The sequence below is a fragment of the Drosophila virilis genome, chromosome X (genome assembly GCF_030788295.1).
Source record: "Drosophila virilis strain 15010-1051.87 chromosome X, Dvir_AGI_RSII-ME, whole genome shotgun sequence".
Taxonomy (NCBI): domain Eukaryota; kingdom Metazoa; phylum Arthropoda; class Insecta; order Diptera; family Drosophilidae; genus Drosophila; species Drosophila virilis.
Window position 1 is genome coordinate 23,989,436 of NC_091543.1, and position 13,938 is coordinate 24,003,373.

General features: G+C 43.4%; 1 protein-coding gene across 2 annotated transcripts; it reads left to right on the top strand.

The window, feature by feature from the left end:
• Window positions 1-1,202: 1,202 nt before the first annotated feature.
• B-H2 (homeobox protein BarH2) lies at window positions 1,203-13,407 on the top strand. Of its 2 annotated transcripts, none has more exons than XM_032440073.2 (4): window positions 1,203-2,100; window positions 3,238-3,655; window positions 10,129-10,378; window positions 12,537-13,407. In XM_032440073.2, exons 1-4 carry the CDS (start codon window positions 1,549-1,551, stop codon window positions 13,141-13,143), a joined length of 1,827 nt encoding a protein of 608 aa, XP_032295964.1. In that variant the 5' UTR covers window positions 1,203-1,548; the 3' UTR covers window positions 13,144-13,407. The 2 variants fall into 2 exon arrangements, with proteins under 2 accessions (XP_032295964.1, XP_032295965.1); XM_032440074.2 differs by having other exon boundaries at window positions 3,241-3,655.
• The last annotated feature ends 531 nt before the right edge of the window (window positions 13,408-13,938 follow it).

Below are 13,938 nucleotides of genomic sequence, written 5' to 3' on the forward strand. Positions count from 1 at the left end.
ACCCGATCCAGTTGCCAGAGTCATTCACTTGCACATTAGGCAGCAAATTGACATCGATACTAAACAACTACTACACCCAAACTATACATGCTCTCTAAGTGCGAGAGCGAGAGAGAGGCCAGCTGCGTAAGAGGGAGCGAGCGAATGAGAGAGGGCATCATTTAACTGCTGCCAATTTACTGTTTAAATGCCAAACAAAAAGTGTTAACAAGCGCAAAAATAACAAAAGACACCAACACACGCACACACAGAAACACAAACACACACACACACACACACACACACAGAGAGAGAAAAGAGCCTGGCATCCAGACAGCCCCTTTGGCGCAACAGTCTTGACATGTGTTAGAGCAAGCACGCTATATAACTGTGGTGAGACCAAGACGGACAAGAGTGCGTGAGTTGTCTTTTAGTATGCTGTGCATGTGTGTGTCTGTGTGTGTGTACGTGTGTTAACCAGTTTATTGGGGCGGAGCTTACAGATGCTGGATTCTGCTGCTCACAACGGGGTTGCAGCATCCTAAGCACCAGCAACAGCAACAACAACAAGAGCAGCTGCTACTCAGCGCTGTGTTGAGTTCGGAGAGTTGCTATAAAAAGTGTCACACAGCTCTTAAAACACAAATACAAATATATGAACATATATCCGTGTAAGTACTTGACTAGATTTTTACAAGCTCAGTGCGACAACAACACGCGGCAATAGCAACAATACTAACGTTGCCATAAAATGTTTATGGCACGTCAACTAACCGTTATGTTAGCTGTCGGCTCTCACAGCGTCGCGGCCATTGCCAAATGTACTCAACCCACTACACTCACGCACCCATACACATACGCAGAGAGAAAGAGAGCGAGAGAGGGAGAAAGAGAGACAGTGAGAACGCTGGCGCTGATTGAAACCTAATGAATGTCAATTGCTGCCAATTACGACCAATAAATGCAGGCAATAGATGACAACAACAGCAACAAATACACAGAGCAAAACTCACCACGGCTGAGAGCAGAGCACGCGGGTGTGTGTGAGCGAGACGACGACAGGTGCACGCTTGGCACTCGACTGGTTTGTTTGCTGTTGTTGTTTTTCCTGTTGTCAATTCTCCCCACTTTTTTACTGTTTTTGTTTTGGCCGTTAACAGCCAGCAGCAGCAGCAGCAGCAGCAACCGCAGCAACAGCAGCAGCAGCAGCAGTTGCCCGCTTTGGCCGACGCTTGGCTCAGTTTCGGTTGAAAGCCAAAGGCGAGCGGTTCTCTCACGGCTTTTGTTGAGCTCGGCTCGTCTCGTCTCGTCTCGTCTCGTCTTGTCTTGTCTTGTCGAACAAAAACATCGTCAAGTACAACGGACATTGAATACACATCGAGCTGAAAAACAAACACGCGAGTTCAAAGCACAAATACGCATAAATATAGACGAAAGCGCCGTTAATCGGGAAAATTTCGCCAATTATTTTTTTGTTGTTGTTGTTTGATTTTGGTTTGTGCCGTCGGCAAAAGCTTAAATAAAAAAGCGCAGTGGTAGAGAGACAAGTGAAGGAGTCGGCGCCACCACATGACCACAATGCCACCGGAAATGTCCACAACTACGGCAGCCGTTGGGGACACACCGGGCAGCCTCACGACTTCGCCCTCGGCCACGCAGGCGCCGCGTTCCCGTTTCATGATCACCGACATTCTGGCGGGGAGCGCCGCTGCTGCTGCCGCTGCTGCCGCCGCCGCCGCAATGGCTGCCGCCGCCGGACGTAGTTCCGCCAGTCCGCCAGAAGATTGCTACGCGCCGCCGCCTATCCGCGACCCACAGCAGCAGCAAGCGCAGCAGACGCAGCAGCAAGCCCAGCAGCAGGCTGCACTGCAGCATTACCTGGCACAGCAGCAGCAATTGCTGCGCTTCGAGCGCGAACGTGAGCGCGAACGCGAGCGGGAACAGTATCATCATGTGGCCCCGCTGCTTGCTCACTTTCCACCCAGCCACTACGCGGTTCTCCAACAACAGCAGCAGCAGCAGCATCCTCATGCACATCTACACCGTTTCGCCCGGCAAGTGGGTCGCGAAGGATCGCCGCCGCTGTCCAAGGATTGCCACACAACAGCCGCGTGGAATACGGTAAGTGAACTGCCAGGCAATCAATCAACAAATCAGTCAATCAATCAAGATCTGTCTGTTATAGTGCTTGCAAACAATTAACCTGTGTTACAATTTTGTGAGGTCTCATTAGCTTTATGGAATGATTCATTCTAGATACATCTTGATTGACAATCATTTGGAGTTTAGCGATCAGATGATATGCTTTGTCAATTATTATTTAGGATGTGCTTAGGGTAATATATTAGTTTTGATTCACGTTTTGAATGAGCTATTATTGATACATCTTGATTGATAGTGATACGAACTCTCTGAGATGATAGGCTAAGACGTTACTTGTTACGCAGATTATGGCTAAATATATATGCACATTGATTGATAATCACTCGAACTCTTTGAATAAATATTCACATATGTCATGGCTTTATACACATACATCTCGATTGATCATTATGTGAACACTTGTTTATATGCTGTTAGTCACTTTTGGAATGAATAAATATGGATACATCTTGATTGACAACCAATATAACTGCTTGAATGTTATACTGATATGTTAATTGGCAATCAGGAAATACTTGTGACTATATTCTTCTTTGATTTATTTCGGGTACGGCCAAGTGTATATACATCTTGATTGACTGTCAATCAAATATGCAAAACTTATGATTCTATTTCTTTTTCGATACATTTGTGTATTAAATGAATATAGCTACAGCTTGTTTGATCATCATTTAAACTCTTTGAAATGCTGCGAACATAATTATGATAATTTCCGGAAAATTGCACTTTGAGGTACGATTATTATTATTATTAGCTGACCTATTTGGTTTGACTAATCAATTTCATGAATATTTAAAAGTGCATATTCATAACGTTGTCTTAGACTTTCTGGAGACAGTTCCCTGCCAAAATACTTAAGCATTTGTTTTAAATAAAGTTGAAGGAGTATATTTTAAATATTTAGACAATGAACCTTTCCTTCAAAATGTGTTTATCTGAAAGTTTTTTTAAGTAAGCTTGTGTTTCTTGAGGGCTTTCAGTGTAATGCAGATATTCCTAATTGATTTAGTATAAGACTAATAAATGTTATATACCCTTAATAGTTTACTATGCCATTTATTTTTTACTTTCTGCTGTTGGTTGCTTTGTGGGCAGCAGGCACAACCGCTAAATCCACACACACATCCGCAACATCCACTTGCCCATCATCCGCATCCGCATGCGCATCCGCATCATCATCAGCTGCAGCTGGAGCGCGAACGTCTTGAGGCGCTGCATCGTCATGGCGCCAGCGTGCCGCTCGGCGGCGCATCGGGTCATGTGGAGGGCCAAGACGAACGATCCCGTTCGCCGCTCGTCCTACATTCGCTGGGCGGCAGCAATAACAACAACAGTAACAACAACAACAACAACAACAATAGCAGCAACAACAGCAGCAGCAACAACAACATTAGTGGGTGTAGCAACAGCAACAACAACGGCAACACAAGCGGTCTGTTGATGGGCGGCACCGGCAGCAGCATTAGCGGGGATCAGGCGAGCACCATTGACGACAGCGACAGCGACGATTGCGGTAAGTAAGGAAAGCTCTAACTGACTCCAAATCCAGAATGGGAAAACATTTGGAATGCTGTTTCTCTCTATTTCTAAGAATCGAAGCCTGAAAGCCTAATTGTTCGAATCTTAAAGCAGCTTTTTGTAAGCGTCAAACTTTTAAACTTTTCTTAGGTGAGCTTTAAGTGAGCTTTAAGTGTGTTGATCACTTCTTGAGTCGCTTCTAGGCATCCTTTTCTATGTCTCAAAATGCCACACGAAATTAAGGTAAAAGAGTAAGCTCTTGCAGTAATATACCAGGAGATACCCTGTAGGACCAGCGACATACATGGACAAAAACAAGCGAATCCTGTGCGTTTTCTATCCTAAGTCTCACACTATGTTTATTTCTTCCTTGATTTACTTCGGATTTATATGGCATACAAAAGTGTGTATATACTAAAGTACAAGGCTTTACCTATGGTTTTTAAAAGTTTAATTTAGGGGGAAATGGCAGAGGGGGCCTGAAAGCGAAACATTTTGAATCTGCTTAAACTAACCGATTACCTCAATCCCAAATTTTGTGAAGCTGACTTCAATAATTTTTGGGTTATGCTTAAAAAACCATGCTCAAAAATATAAAAATGCTCGAGAGTGGAATAAGAAATAAAAATATACTCGGTTTGTGTATGGTGTACGCATAAATAAACACAACAATTCAAGTCTCTGGACTTTTTTAATGCTGCTCAAGAAAATATATAGTTAAAGAAGTGGGAGATGCTTACTTCTAACTGTTACACACATTTGTAAAAAATATAATAGACTGCTTACACTTTTTGTAGGGTATAAAAATGTTAAAAAAAAAGAGTCGGCCAGACAGACCGACAATCACGCGTCGTGGCAACAAAGTAGCTAAATATTCACAGTGTTTAATTATTTGGCCATTTACGAGTTTGCATGTGCACAATTATCAGCGCGAACAAGCTCCGAGAGCGGAGAATTAGTCGGCGTTCATATGCGATGCGATGCGATGCGATGCGAATGCAATGCGAATGCGACTCGATTCGGTTCGAATCGCTCAACTAGCAACTAGCTACCCTTGACAGAATGCCCAAATAACAACAACAACAACAACAACAACAGCAACAAGAGATGCCCACGTTCTGCGCCCTGCCCCCCTTTCGTAAACTGGCCAGCCGCATGCCACCTGCCGCCTGACCCCAGACAGCTTTTCGCATGCAACAATTTAATTGATTTTAATGTTTTTTGAATGCTGTTGTTGTTGTTTGTGTTTTTATTATTGTTATTGCTGCTGCCATTAGCAGTGTTTCTATTTGATTTTTGTTGTTGCTTATTTTTATTATTATTATTTATTTGTTAAGCGCTTTTAAACGTTATGCAAATTATGACAAATTACTATTAAATAGTCGTAAACGTGCGTTGGAAATTGATTTCGCTGCGAGTTGTGTGAGTTGTTAAGGCAAGCTGCATGATAAGTGATATGTGACAGAGAGAGACGGAGAGAGAGTGGGAGAGAGAGAGTGTGTGTGTTAGAGAGGGGGAGAGAGGACGAGGCAAAGTGATTGGAAAAGAGAGACATTTAAATAAAGTGTGATTGGATCTGTGGGCATGTATCTGCGCCGAGTGACAAGTGCTAATGAGATTCTATTACCACATGGCTTTTAATGAATAAATTAAAAAAAAAGGAAAACTATAGCAATAAAATGTTTATGCAGCACCGCACTTCAAACATTATTTCGAACCGACATTTTATTTGTAAAAGTTACAATATATAATTATTACCTTTTTATGCAACTTCTTGGAATTTAGTTAAAATTGTTCATCTAAAAGAATTTTATGAATTGCAATTAAATTGTCCTATAAAGTCGGCTGTTAGTTATAGGTTGATGAAAAGAATATGAAAAATATAAACAATGAAATATTTATAAAGCCAATAGGAAAGATACAAAAAAAAAAAAATCCCTAAACTTCAGCCGAGACATGCTGTTCGGGATCACGAGACTTGTGACCAATTATTTTGGAGGGCATACGAATAATCTAAGAAAATTCATAATGGGTACAAGATTCGACTAGCGAAAGTGGGTTATATATATATATAGTGTCAATAAATCAAACTTTAGACACGATATGCGGACAAGTCAATCTGTTGAAGCTTATTATTGATTCGTTTTAATAAACTAAATTCTCAAATACGTTTTTAAAGTCAACCGCGATTTCACGCACATTTTTAATTTCGTTGGACTTGTGCTAAAGTCAATTAAAAGCAATCATAGATATAATACACACAACCACACACACACACACACTCTCACACATATATTTAGGTGCGTGTGGAGAGCGAGAGAAATGCGCCCCGCGTTGCTGTCAATTCAAGAAATTCTGTTTTGATTTGAGACACAAGCCAAATGATAGAAATTTTAAATCCATAAATGTGTTGGCCACACCACACACATCCCACACACACACACACACACATACACATACACGTACACACGCACACACACTCGCTCGCTCACGCTTTTAATCAGCTGGGTGTCGATTCTCTTTCACAGTTGGGTCGACTTTTTAGCCCACGCTGCGAGCTTCGATTTCGAGGCAGTTCAAAAAAAATAAATATATAAAAATAAAATACAAAAATGAAAAGAAAAACAAACGAAAAAAAAATAACAGATTATTTTCCCTTTATTATATTTTAATACCCTGTACCCATTGAAAGGGACTCAAAAGTGGCAGAAGCTGGTTTCTCTGAGTGCATAAAGTACATATATTCTTGCTCATCATGTCGATAATTTCGATAATTTCTGATTTAAAATCGATATTTATCGAAATTATGGACAGATGAAAATCTGGGATATTAGAAAAGATAGAGTTTATACTGCGATTTAGAGCATTTCTGTGTTCGGATACCACACCTCAATCCCCGCATAACTAAAAAGAACTCTTTTATGTAAAATGTAGACCTTGTGCCTAGGTGTAGTCACAAACTATGCAGATAGATAGATGCTCTGCATAGGACATTTATTGGAATCGGATCGGATAGATCGGATGATCGGAATATAATAGCTTAAAGAACGAACGATCGCATTGATTAAGTTCTTGTATGAATAACTTTTTGTTTTTTTTAAATATATTAGCTAAGTTTAGAATTGAAAAGTTTAATGCTGCTACTTGGCTGTGAGCAAAATCTCATGAACAACTACCATATCATATAGATCTATAGTAAGAATCATTCGAAAAATATGCCTTTATATGGAAAACTAGTCTGTTTTTCATGATATCTTGACCAAAAGCAACAACTTCGTGCTTGCTAATACGCCACACATGTTGGCCACATGTCTGGAAGAGTATTTAATCTTCGGCTTGCCTTTTTTGGGGGTTTTTCGTTTTTTAGCACTGCAAAAACGTAGCTTTTAACAGCCTAATCGAGGCTCGCAAGCAGAAATCGATGCGCATTCTTGTTGCTCACAATTCAAATTTGTTGCTCACGGCCCAAGGCTTTGGTGACACTCGCGTGTCACTTGAGACGCGTGCGAGCGACAGTTGCTCAGGCTCGGACGGGGCCCAGGATCGATCAGGATGCGTGCAACGATAAGGAGCTTCTCGGATCGCAGTCGCGCAGCGCGTTTGAAATTGAGCTTTAGCTTGATTCGAGCCGCTACTCAGAGCTGAGTTGCCGTCTGTCAAATGAACTGTGCGCTGATCCGCAGCGACATGCAGACACTCGTATCACACTTCTCTCTCAGCCCGTCTCACATTCAGTTTCGTATGCCTTTTTTCTTCTTCTACTTCTTCTTTTTTTTTGTTGATTTATATATATATGAATATGCATATAACATATCGCTGATTGAAATTAATATTTGGTTTCGTCTCGTTTTTTTGTTTTAAGTTGAGTTGGCTTCCAAAGCGAAGCGTGTGGCCGCTAAAAGCAGCAACAACATCAACAACAACAACAACAACCAAAACTGCAAGCAGAAAGTGCAAAAACACACACAAACACACACACATGCACTTGGCACATAGCAAGCAGCAAGTTTGTTGCCTAAGTCTTTCGTTTTTCCTTGTGATTTTGTTTTCGGAAATGTAGCGCAAAATTTTGCTAGACACAATGCATAGTTATATATGATAATGCATACAATCGCGTTACCGTTATGCAAGCTTTATTGTAGCATTAACATTCTGTTGTTGTTGTTGTTGTTGTTGTTGCTGCTGCTGCCGCCGCTGACTGCATTTAAGCGTGCACATTATCAAAATGCTGATAAACGTTTAGCAGCAAGAATCCAAAGAGAGCCGAGCAAAGCAGTTAAATGAGACTTGTTGTTGTTGTAGCTGTTGCAATTGTAATCTTTGTTGTTGTTGCTTTAATTAAAATGCAAAAAGGCCAATTGCAAATGTGTTGCTGCCATGCGCAATTAAATGCAGCCAGCAGCAAGAGCAACAACAAGACTTGGCCAACAGTCGGTCCGACACAGAAGGAAGTCCGCCACCGTCGTTGTTGTCTGCACACTTAAGCATGTTTAATACAGTTTAGCCACAAGCTCTTAATTACAAATGCAAAGACTGTGCATGTGTGTGGGGGGAAAGGAGGAGGGAGAGTTATGAGAGGGATAGAGATATTGCGGAAATGTTTTGCTGACTGACTTTTGACTAGTGCCAATCGCGAGAGCAGCTGCCAGCTGTTGACTGGTTTTTCATGCATAAACTGCCCCAACACACACAGGCCCACAAAAAGGGTATAGAAATATATGCTGGCAATGTGTGTAATAGACAGCAGTAGGCAGCTCGTGCAACAAATTTGTTAATAAATATTAGATATACGAAGCGTTTCCCGTTTAAATATTAACAACTTAAATTTTATTCAAAATATTAATCAAGCATCGAGTCTGGGTGAACATGAACAGGTGCTCAGCAGGGCTGCAAACCTGTTTCAGAGCTGAACCGAACCGAAAACCAAACTTGCTGTCAAAAAACAGCTCAATCGAAGCCTGAACCAAACAGTTTCAAGAGCCGCAACCACGAGCATTCAGTTGGTACGAGCCATGAACCGAACCAGCAACAAGTTTTGCTGCTGCTAAGACACTTTATAGCTGGCTTCAGGCAATCTGCTGTACAGGCAGACTCGTCCAGAGTATTCCTGGGAGCTGCGGGCGGCGGGCAGAGGAAAAACGATTGCATTGAGGAGCTGTTGGCAGCTGGTCTAATGCAAAAGTCAAGTGTTTGCTGGGCCGATAATGGCCAGGCAAACAGTGAGAGTAAGAGAGAGAGAGAGAGAGAGAGAGAGCGGCAGAGGTTGCGCAAAAGAGATGGTGGCAAGTGTGGCATGGTGGCTTGCGAGATGCTGCTCTGAGATATATATAATTTATTCAAAATGGTACTCCAAAATGGGTCCTGGCCAAATCTTGACAAGACGGATTGGAGACACTCATATAGAACACTCAAATAGAACTGAATAACAAAAAATGTTCAATTCGCTTTAAAATACAATCAACTCAGATCCCTTCGAGTTGATTGTATTTTTGTATTTGTATTTTTGTATATTTTGGCAAAAACATTCAAGGTAGTCTCTTTATACCCAAACTATGTTTACAGTTCTTGACTTCTTTGCACGTGGTACAAGCAAGAACAAGAATCTATCCATCAATCTATCTATATAAGTATATGATTTTGCAGACATGTTAGGAGAATCATGTGTTCATATATACTTATTTGGAAAAAAGAAACATTTTGCATGCAACATGCAGCTATATGATATAATAGTCTGATGTTGATATGATTTTGTTCCGGCGAAACTAATTTACTTATTAATAAATAAAGTTAAGTCAAGTTATTTTGAAAATCAAAACTGCCTGCAGTAATTTATCGACTCGGTTGTTGCTGCATATCAAGAATATATACACCATATGGTTTCGGATATGTCTCCCTTTAAGCGTTACACATTTCGTGCCAAAATACCCTCTACAAGGGCATGACAAACATCTTTGTGTTTGGCCAGCTTAAATCGTATGGTTAATTTACATCTGCAAATGGGCCTAACAAGCTGCTCTAAAAGTGTCGCTGAGTGGGTTCAGCAAGAAGTCAAATGAATCAATGAATCAATTTGATTGGGGAGCGAGTAAAATCGCGAGCACTTTAGGCATTCGCGTTGCGATTTGTTCGGCTTCGTTTCACACGTTCCGCGAAAAAAAAAAAACACAAAAACAAAACTCAGAGCTAAATCGACTGATCGTGCTGTTGTTGTTGTTTTTGTTGTAATTTGTGCTCATAAAGTGTTTAATTGCAAATTAGCAATGGTATGCCACAAACTTGAAGGCAACTTTGTCGTTTTTGTTGTTGTTATTGTTGTTGTTATCACGTGTTGCATGTGTTCTAGCCATAAAGCTAAATAGCCCACAAATGGGATGCTAGAAAGGGATAGAGCGAGAGAGAGAGGGAGGAAGAGAGAGATGTATTGAATGAATTTATGCAACAGTTGTTTTACTTTTCACATGCGCACAGGTGGCAAAGACGACGATGGCGAGGATAGCCTGAAGAATGGGAATAGCGGCGCCAATGGTGAATCCCATTTGGGCCTCAGCCTGAGCAAGAAGCAGCGAAAGGCGCGCACCGCTTTCACGGACCATCAGCTGCAGACGCTGGAGAAATCCTTTGAGCGGCAGAAATATCTCAGCGTACAGGATCGCATGGAGCTGGCCAACAAGCTGGAGCTGAGCGATTGCCAGGTGAAGACCTGGTACCAGAATCGCAGGTGAGTTGGCGGCCCCTTTGACTTCTGCTTAATTGAGCAGGCATCGGCGGCATAGGGTCGGACAGGTCGGGCAGGGACGGGACTGACTAGAACTGTGTGTGCTAATCAGCGCCTTTTATGGAACCGCCCATTTCTTCGCGCACTTTTCCAATAAAAATCATTTTAATGGCTACCCCAAAGTCGTCAACCCCCCCTCCAGCATTCCTCCCTTGCACCGCTCTCGCGACGCTACGACCGGTTCGGAATCAGCGCTGGGGCTGTTTATGCGTTTTGTTTTTATGCTGATTGCTTAATTTGCTGCATTTTGCGCAAGAGTCGTAAAATGCTTTGCTGTTTATTAAATGAGTTGTTTACTTTTTTTGTGCGCCACTCTACGCAAGTTTGTTGCCTAAGTCTTTCGTCTGGCGTATTTTCGCTCGCATGTGTCCGCTACTGCTCCCTATCGGGGGGCGGCTCGGCGTCATCCGCTATTCGATTCGATTTCTAATAGCATTTGCCGCTGCTGTTTAAAAATAGCTGCCAAAGCCGCTGCCTTATTACGTTTAATAGCATTTTATTTTTATTTTCTTCTTTTTTTTCTTTTAATTATTGCCCAATGACTTGTCACATTTGGTTGGGCATTAAAGGCGGCTGCTAGAGCAGAGACAGACAGAGAGAGAGAGAGAGAGAGAGAGAGAGAGAGAGAGAGAGAGAGAGGTGAGAGAGAGAGAGTTGAACGCAGACCCAGGCCACAGACTTGGCATCTTGCAGGCCACTCGCTGAGCAAAAGCCAACCGGATATTGAGAGCGGTTCGCATGCTGGGCATAACGACTTGCGCATGCTCTGCAATCAAAGAAAGAGAGAAAGAGAGAGAGAGAGAGAGAGAGAGAGAGAGAGAGAGAGAGAGAGAGAGAGAGAGAGAGAGAGAGAGAGAGAGAGAGAGAGAGAGGGAGAGAGAGGAAGAGGAAGGAAAAGATAACAGTGGCCATTCAAAGAGACATATATAGGGGGATATCAGATAATACGTTTTGCAGTAGAAGCATCAAGTGACAAAAAGAAAGATGAGGATATAGAGAAAGAGATGGATATTAGATTCTTATACTAATAAATGCTCTCCATTAGACAGCGAAAAAGAATGATAAACGCGAAAAGAGCAAGCGAGAGAGAATGGAAGAAATAAAGAGGAACCTTAGATAAAATACGAATACGAATAATTAATGTTCTACAGTAGAGCCAGCGAGAAAGAGCCAAAGGGAGGGGGAAAAGAGAAAGTGAAAGAGAACCAGACAAAGAGAAAAAGAGGGAGAGGGGCTGGTATACCCTATATATGAATAACAAATACTCTACGTGTAACTAGGGAGAGAGAGAGAGCTAGTGAAAGACAGAGAGAATGGTTGGCATATAGGACTACGACTACGACTACGATTAGCAAGTGATCTATAGTAGAGCCAGAGAGCGTGGTATAGCGAGAAAGAGAGAGACGCGAAATCCTCGCTAAGAAACACTCTGCAAATTTTAAAAACTATGCCAAAGACGCGCATAAATTGCCTCACATATTCAATATGCCTAGACGCATAGGGTATGTTTAGTTAATTCTAAACATTTTCACAGCTGCGTGCGATGAACGCGCGAAAATTGCAGCTCAGTTCGGGGTCGAGGTTTCGGTTTTTGGGTTGTGGCTGGCGCCTAGACGCAATTAAAGGATTTGCCAAAGATACGTCAGCGAGAGGGACGCCAGATATAGGCCTCTCTCTCTCCCGCTCTCTCGCTCGCTTTCGCTGCCACAAATGCAGGCGTGCCAATGCCAATTAGGCCTCAGCCTGGTCTCTCTCGCCGCGGCTCCGTTGCAGTTGTGGTGGGCGTGAGTGCGTCCGGACTGCAAGATAAATGACAAAACAATTAAGTGCGAAATATAAACAGCAATAATAGCAAAGAGCAGCGACAGCGTCCTGGCTGGCGCTCAGCAGGCGGCAGGGACACGCGCAGTCAGCGGCATGAGTCGGCACTCTGTGCCATGATTAATAGCAACAACAACAGTTGCCGGATTAGTTTGGCTTAGCTCGATCCCTTGATGCCCAATGCCTGTTTGTGGTCTTTCTTTTTTAGCATTCGACACGCTCTCGCACGCAACTAATCGAGTGTTCCCTTTGCTTTTTTCTTTCCTGCCTTCCGCCACAGAACCAAATGGAAGCGCCAAACCGCCGTCGGGCTGGAGCTGCTCGCCGAGGCTGGCAACTATGCGGCCTTTCAGCGGCTTTATGGCAGTGCCACGCCCTATTTGAGCGCCTGGCCGTATGCAGCCGCTGCGGCAGCACAGACACCGCACGGTGCACCGCCCTCGGCCATTGATATATACTATCGCCAAGCGGCAGCAGCCGCCGCACTCCAGAAGCCAGCGCTTCCCGCCACCTACATGTACCCAAGTCGCATGCCACCGGGCATGGGGCTGCCGGGCATGCCGCCGCCGCCAGGTGCCGCGCCCATGCTGAGCGGCTATTATGCGCCGCCGTTGGCGCCGCGCGAACGCTCGCCGGCGACCAGCCAGAGCGCCAACAGCGAAGCCGAATACGAGCGCAGCAGCAGCAGCCGGCAGCGTCTGTTGACGCCAAGCCCGCCCCTAAATCCAGGCAGTCCGCCAGCGCGACGGGAGCATGCCGCCGAGGAGGCGCCACCGAATGCGGCCAAAACGTCCGAATCGGAGTCGGAGCGTGTTGAGTTGACGACGCTGCCAGCGGTCGAGGTGGATGAGGATGAGGACGATGACGAGCTGGCACTGGAGGTATGAGCGCTAGGCTCAAGGCTGGATCTCAGACGGCGATTACAACGGGACAGCTCAAAGTCACCCAGCTGCATGCTCAGTTGCCCCACGTAAATGTCTCACATTAAACAAATAAAAAATATATATTAAATATATATATATACTTTTTTTTTTTATATATATAAATCTAACTATTTAAAAAGTAGCTTAATGAATTTTTGTAAATTTTTGTAAATGTTTTGTACATAAGCAGGGAATTTTTTTTTGAAACCAGATTTTTTTTTTCTTATCTTTAATCTTTTTTGTGCCTAGTCTTAAGACGTCTATTGTGTGTTGTAATGAATAATAAAAGAAAAAAAAAAAAACTGAGAAATGAAAAAGTAAAAAGAGCAATCGAAAATATGCGAGAACTTTTGTTTTTCCAACTGTGGCAGCCGAGTGGCTGCTGAGTGGCAGCGAGTGTTCTTTTTTTTGCAGCTCAAGAGTCGCGTCCTGAGGCTAATGCGAGCTGACACACGAGTCCTGCTGAACGCTCGAGATATCAATGGGCCTCTTGACTGTGGGGCATGGTGCTCGAAAAACTGTTGCATTTTGGCTGCCTGGGAAGCGAGAGCGCAACGTGCTTCGTAAACTGTGCCACTTGCAAATTGTTAACATTTGCCAATCTCGAGCTGAACTCAAGTCCTCAATACTCTTAACTCTGGACCCCTGCTCGATGTGCACGGCTCTCACAGCGAAAGACGGCGCTGCTCGAGTGGCCGACGCCGAAACGTTTCTAATTGACTTGCAACCCTTGAGAGAAGCGTGGTGGACGGGGAGAAG

Bases quoted from the DNA above. Each gene is read 5' to 3' on its own strand.
- B-H2 (XM_032440073.2), top strand. From the start codon at position 1,549: ATGACCACAATGCCACCGGAAATGTCCACAACTACGGCAGCCGTTGGG. The intron at 2,101-3,237 runs GTAAGTGAACTG...CTTTGTGGGCAG, and splicing joins CAACAGCCGCGTGGAATACG to CAGGCACAACCGCTAAATCC. The intron at 10,379-12,536 runs GTGAGTTGGCGG...CTTCCGCCACAG, and splicing joins ACCTGGTACCAGAATCGCAG to AACCAAATGGAAGCGCCAAA.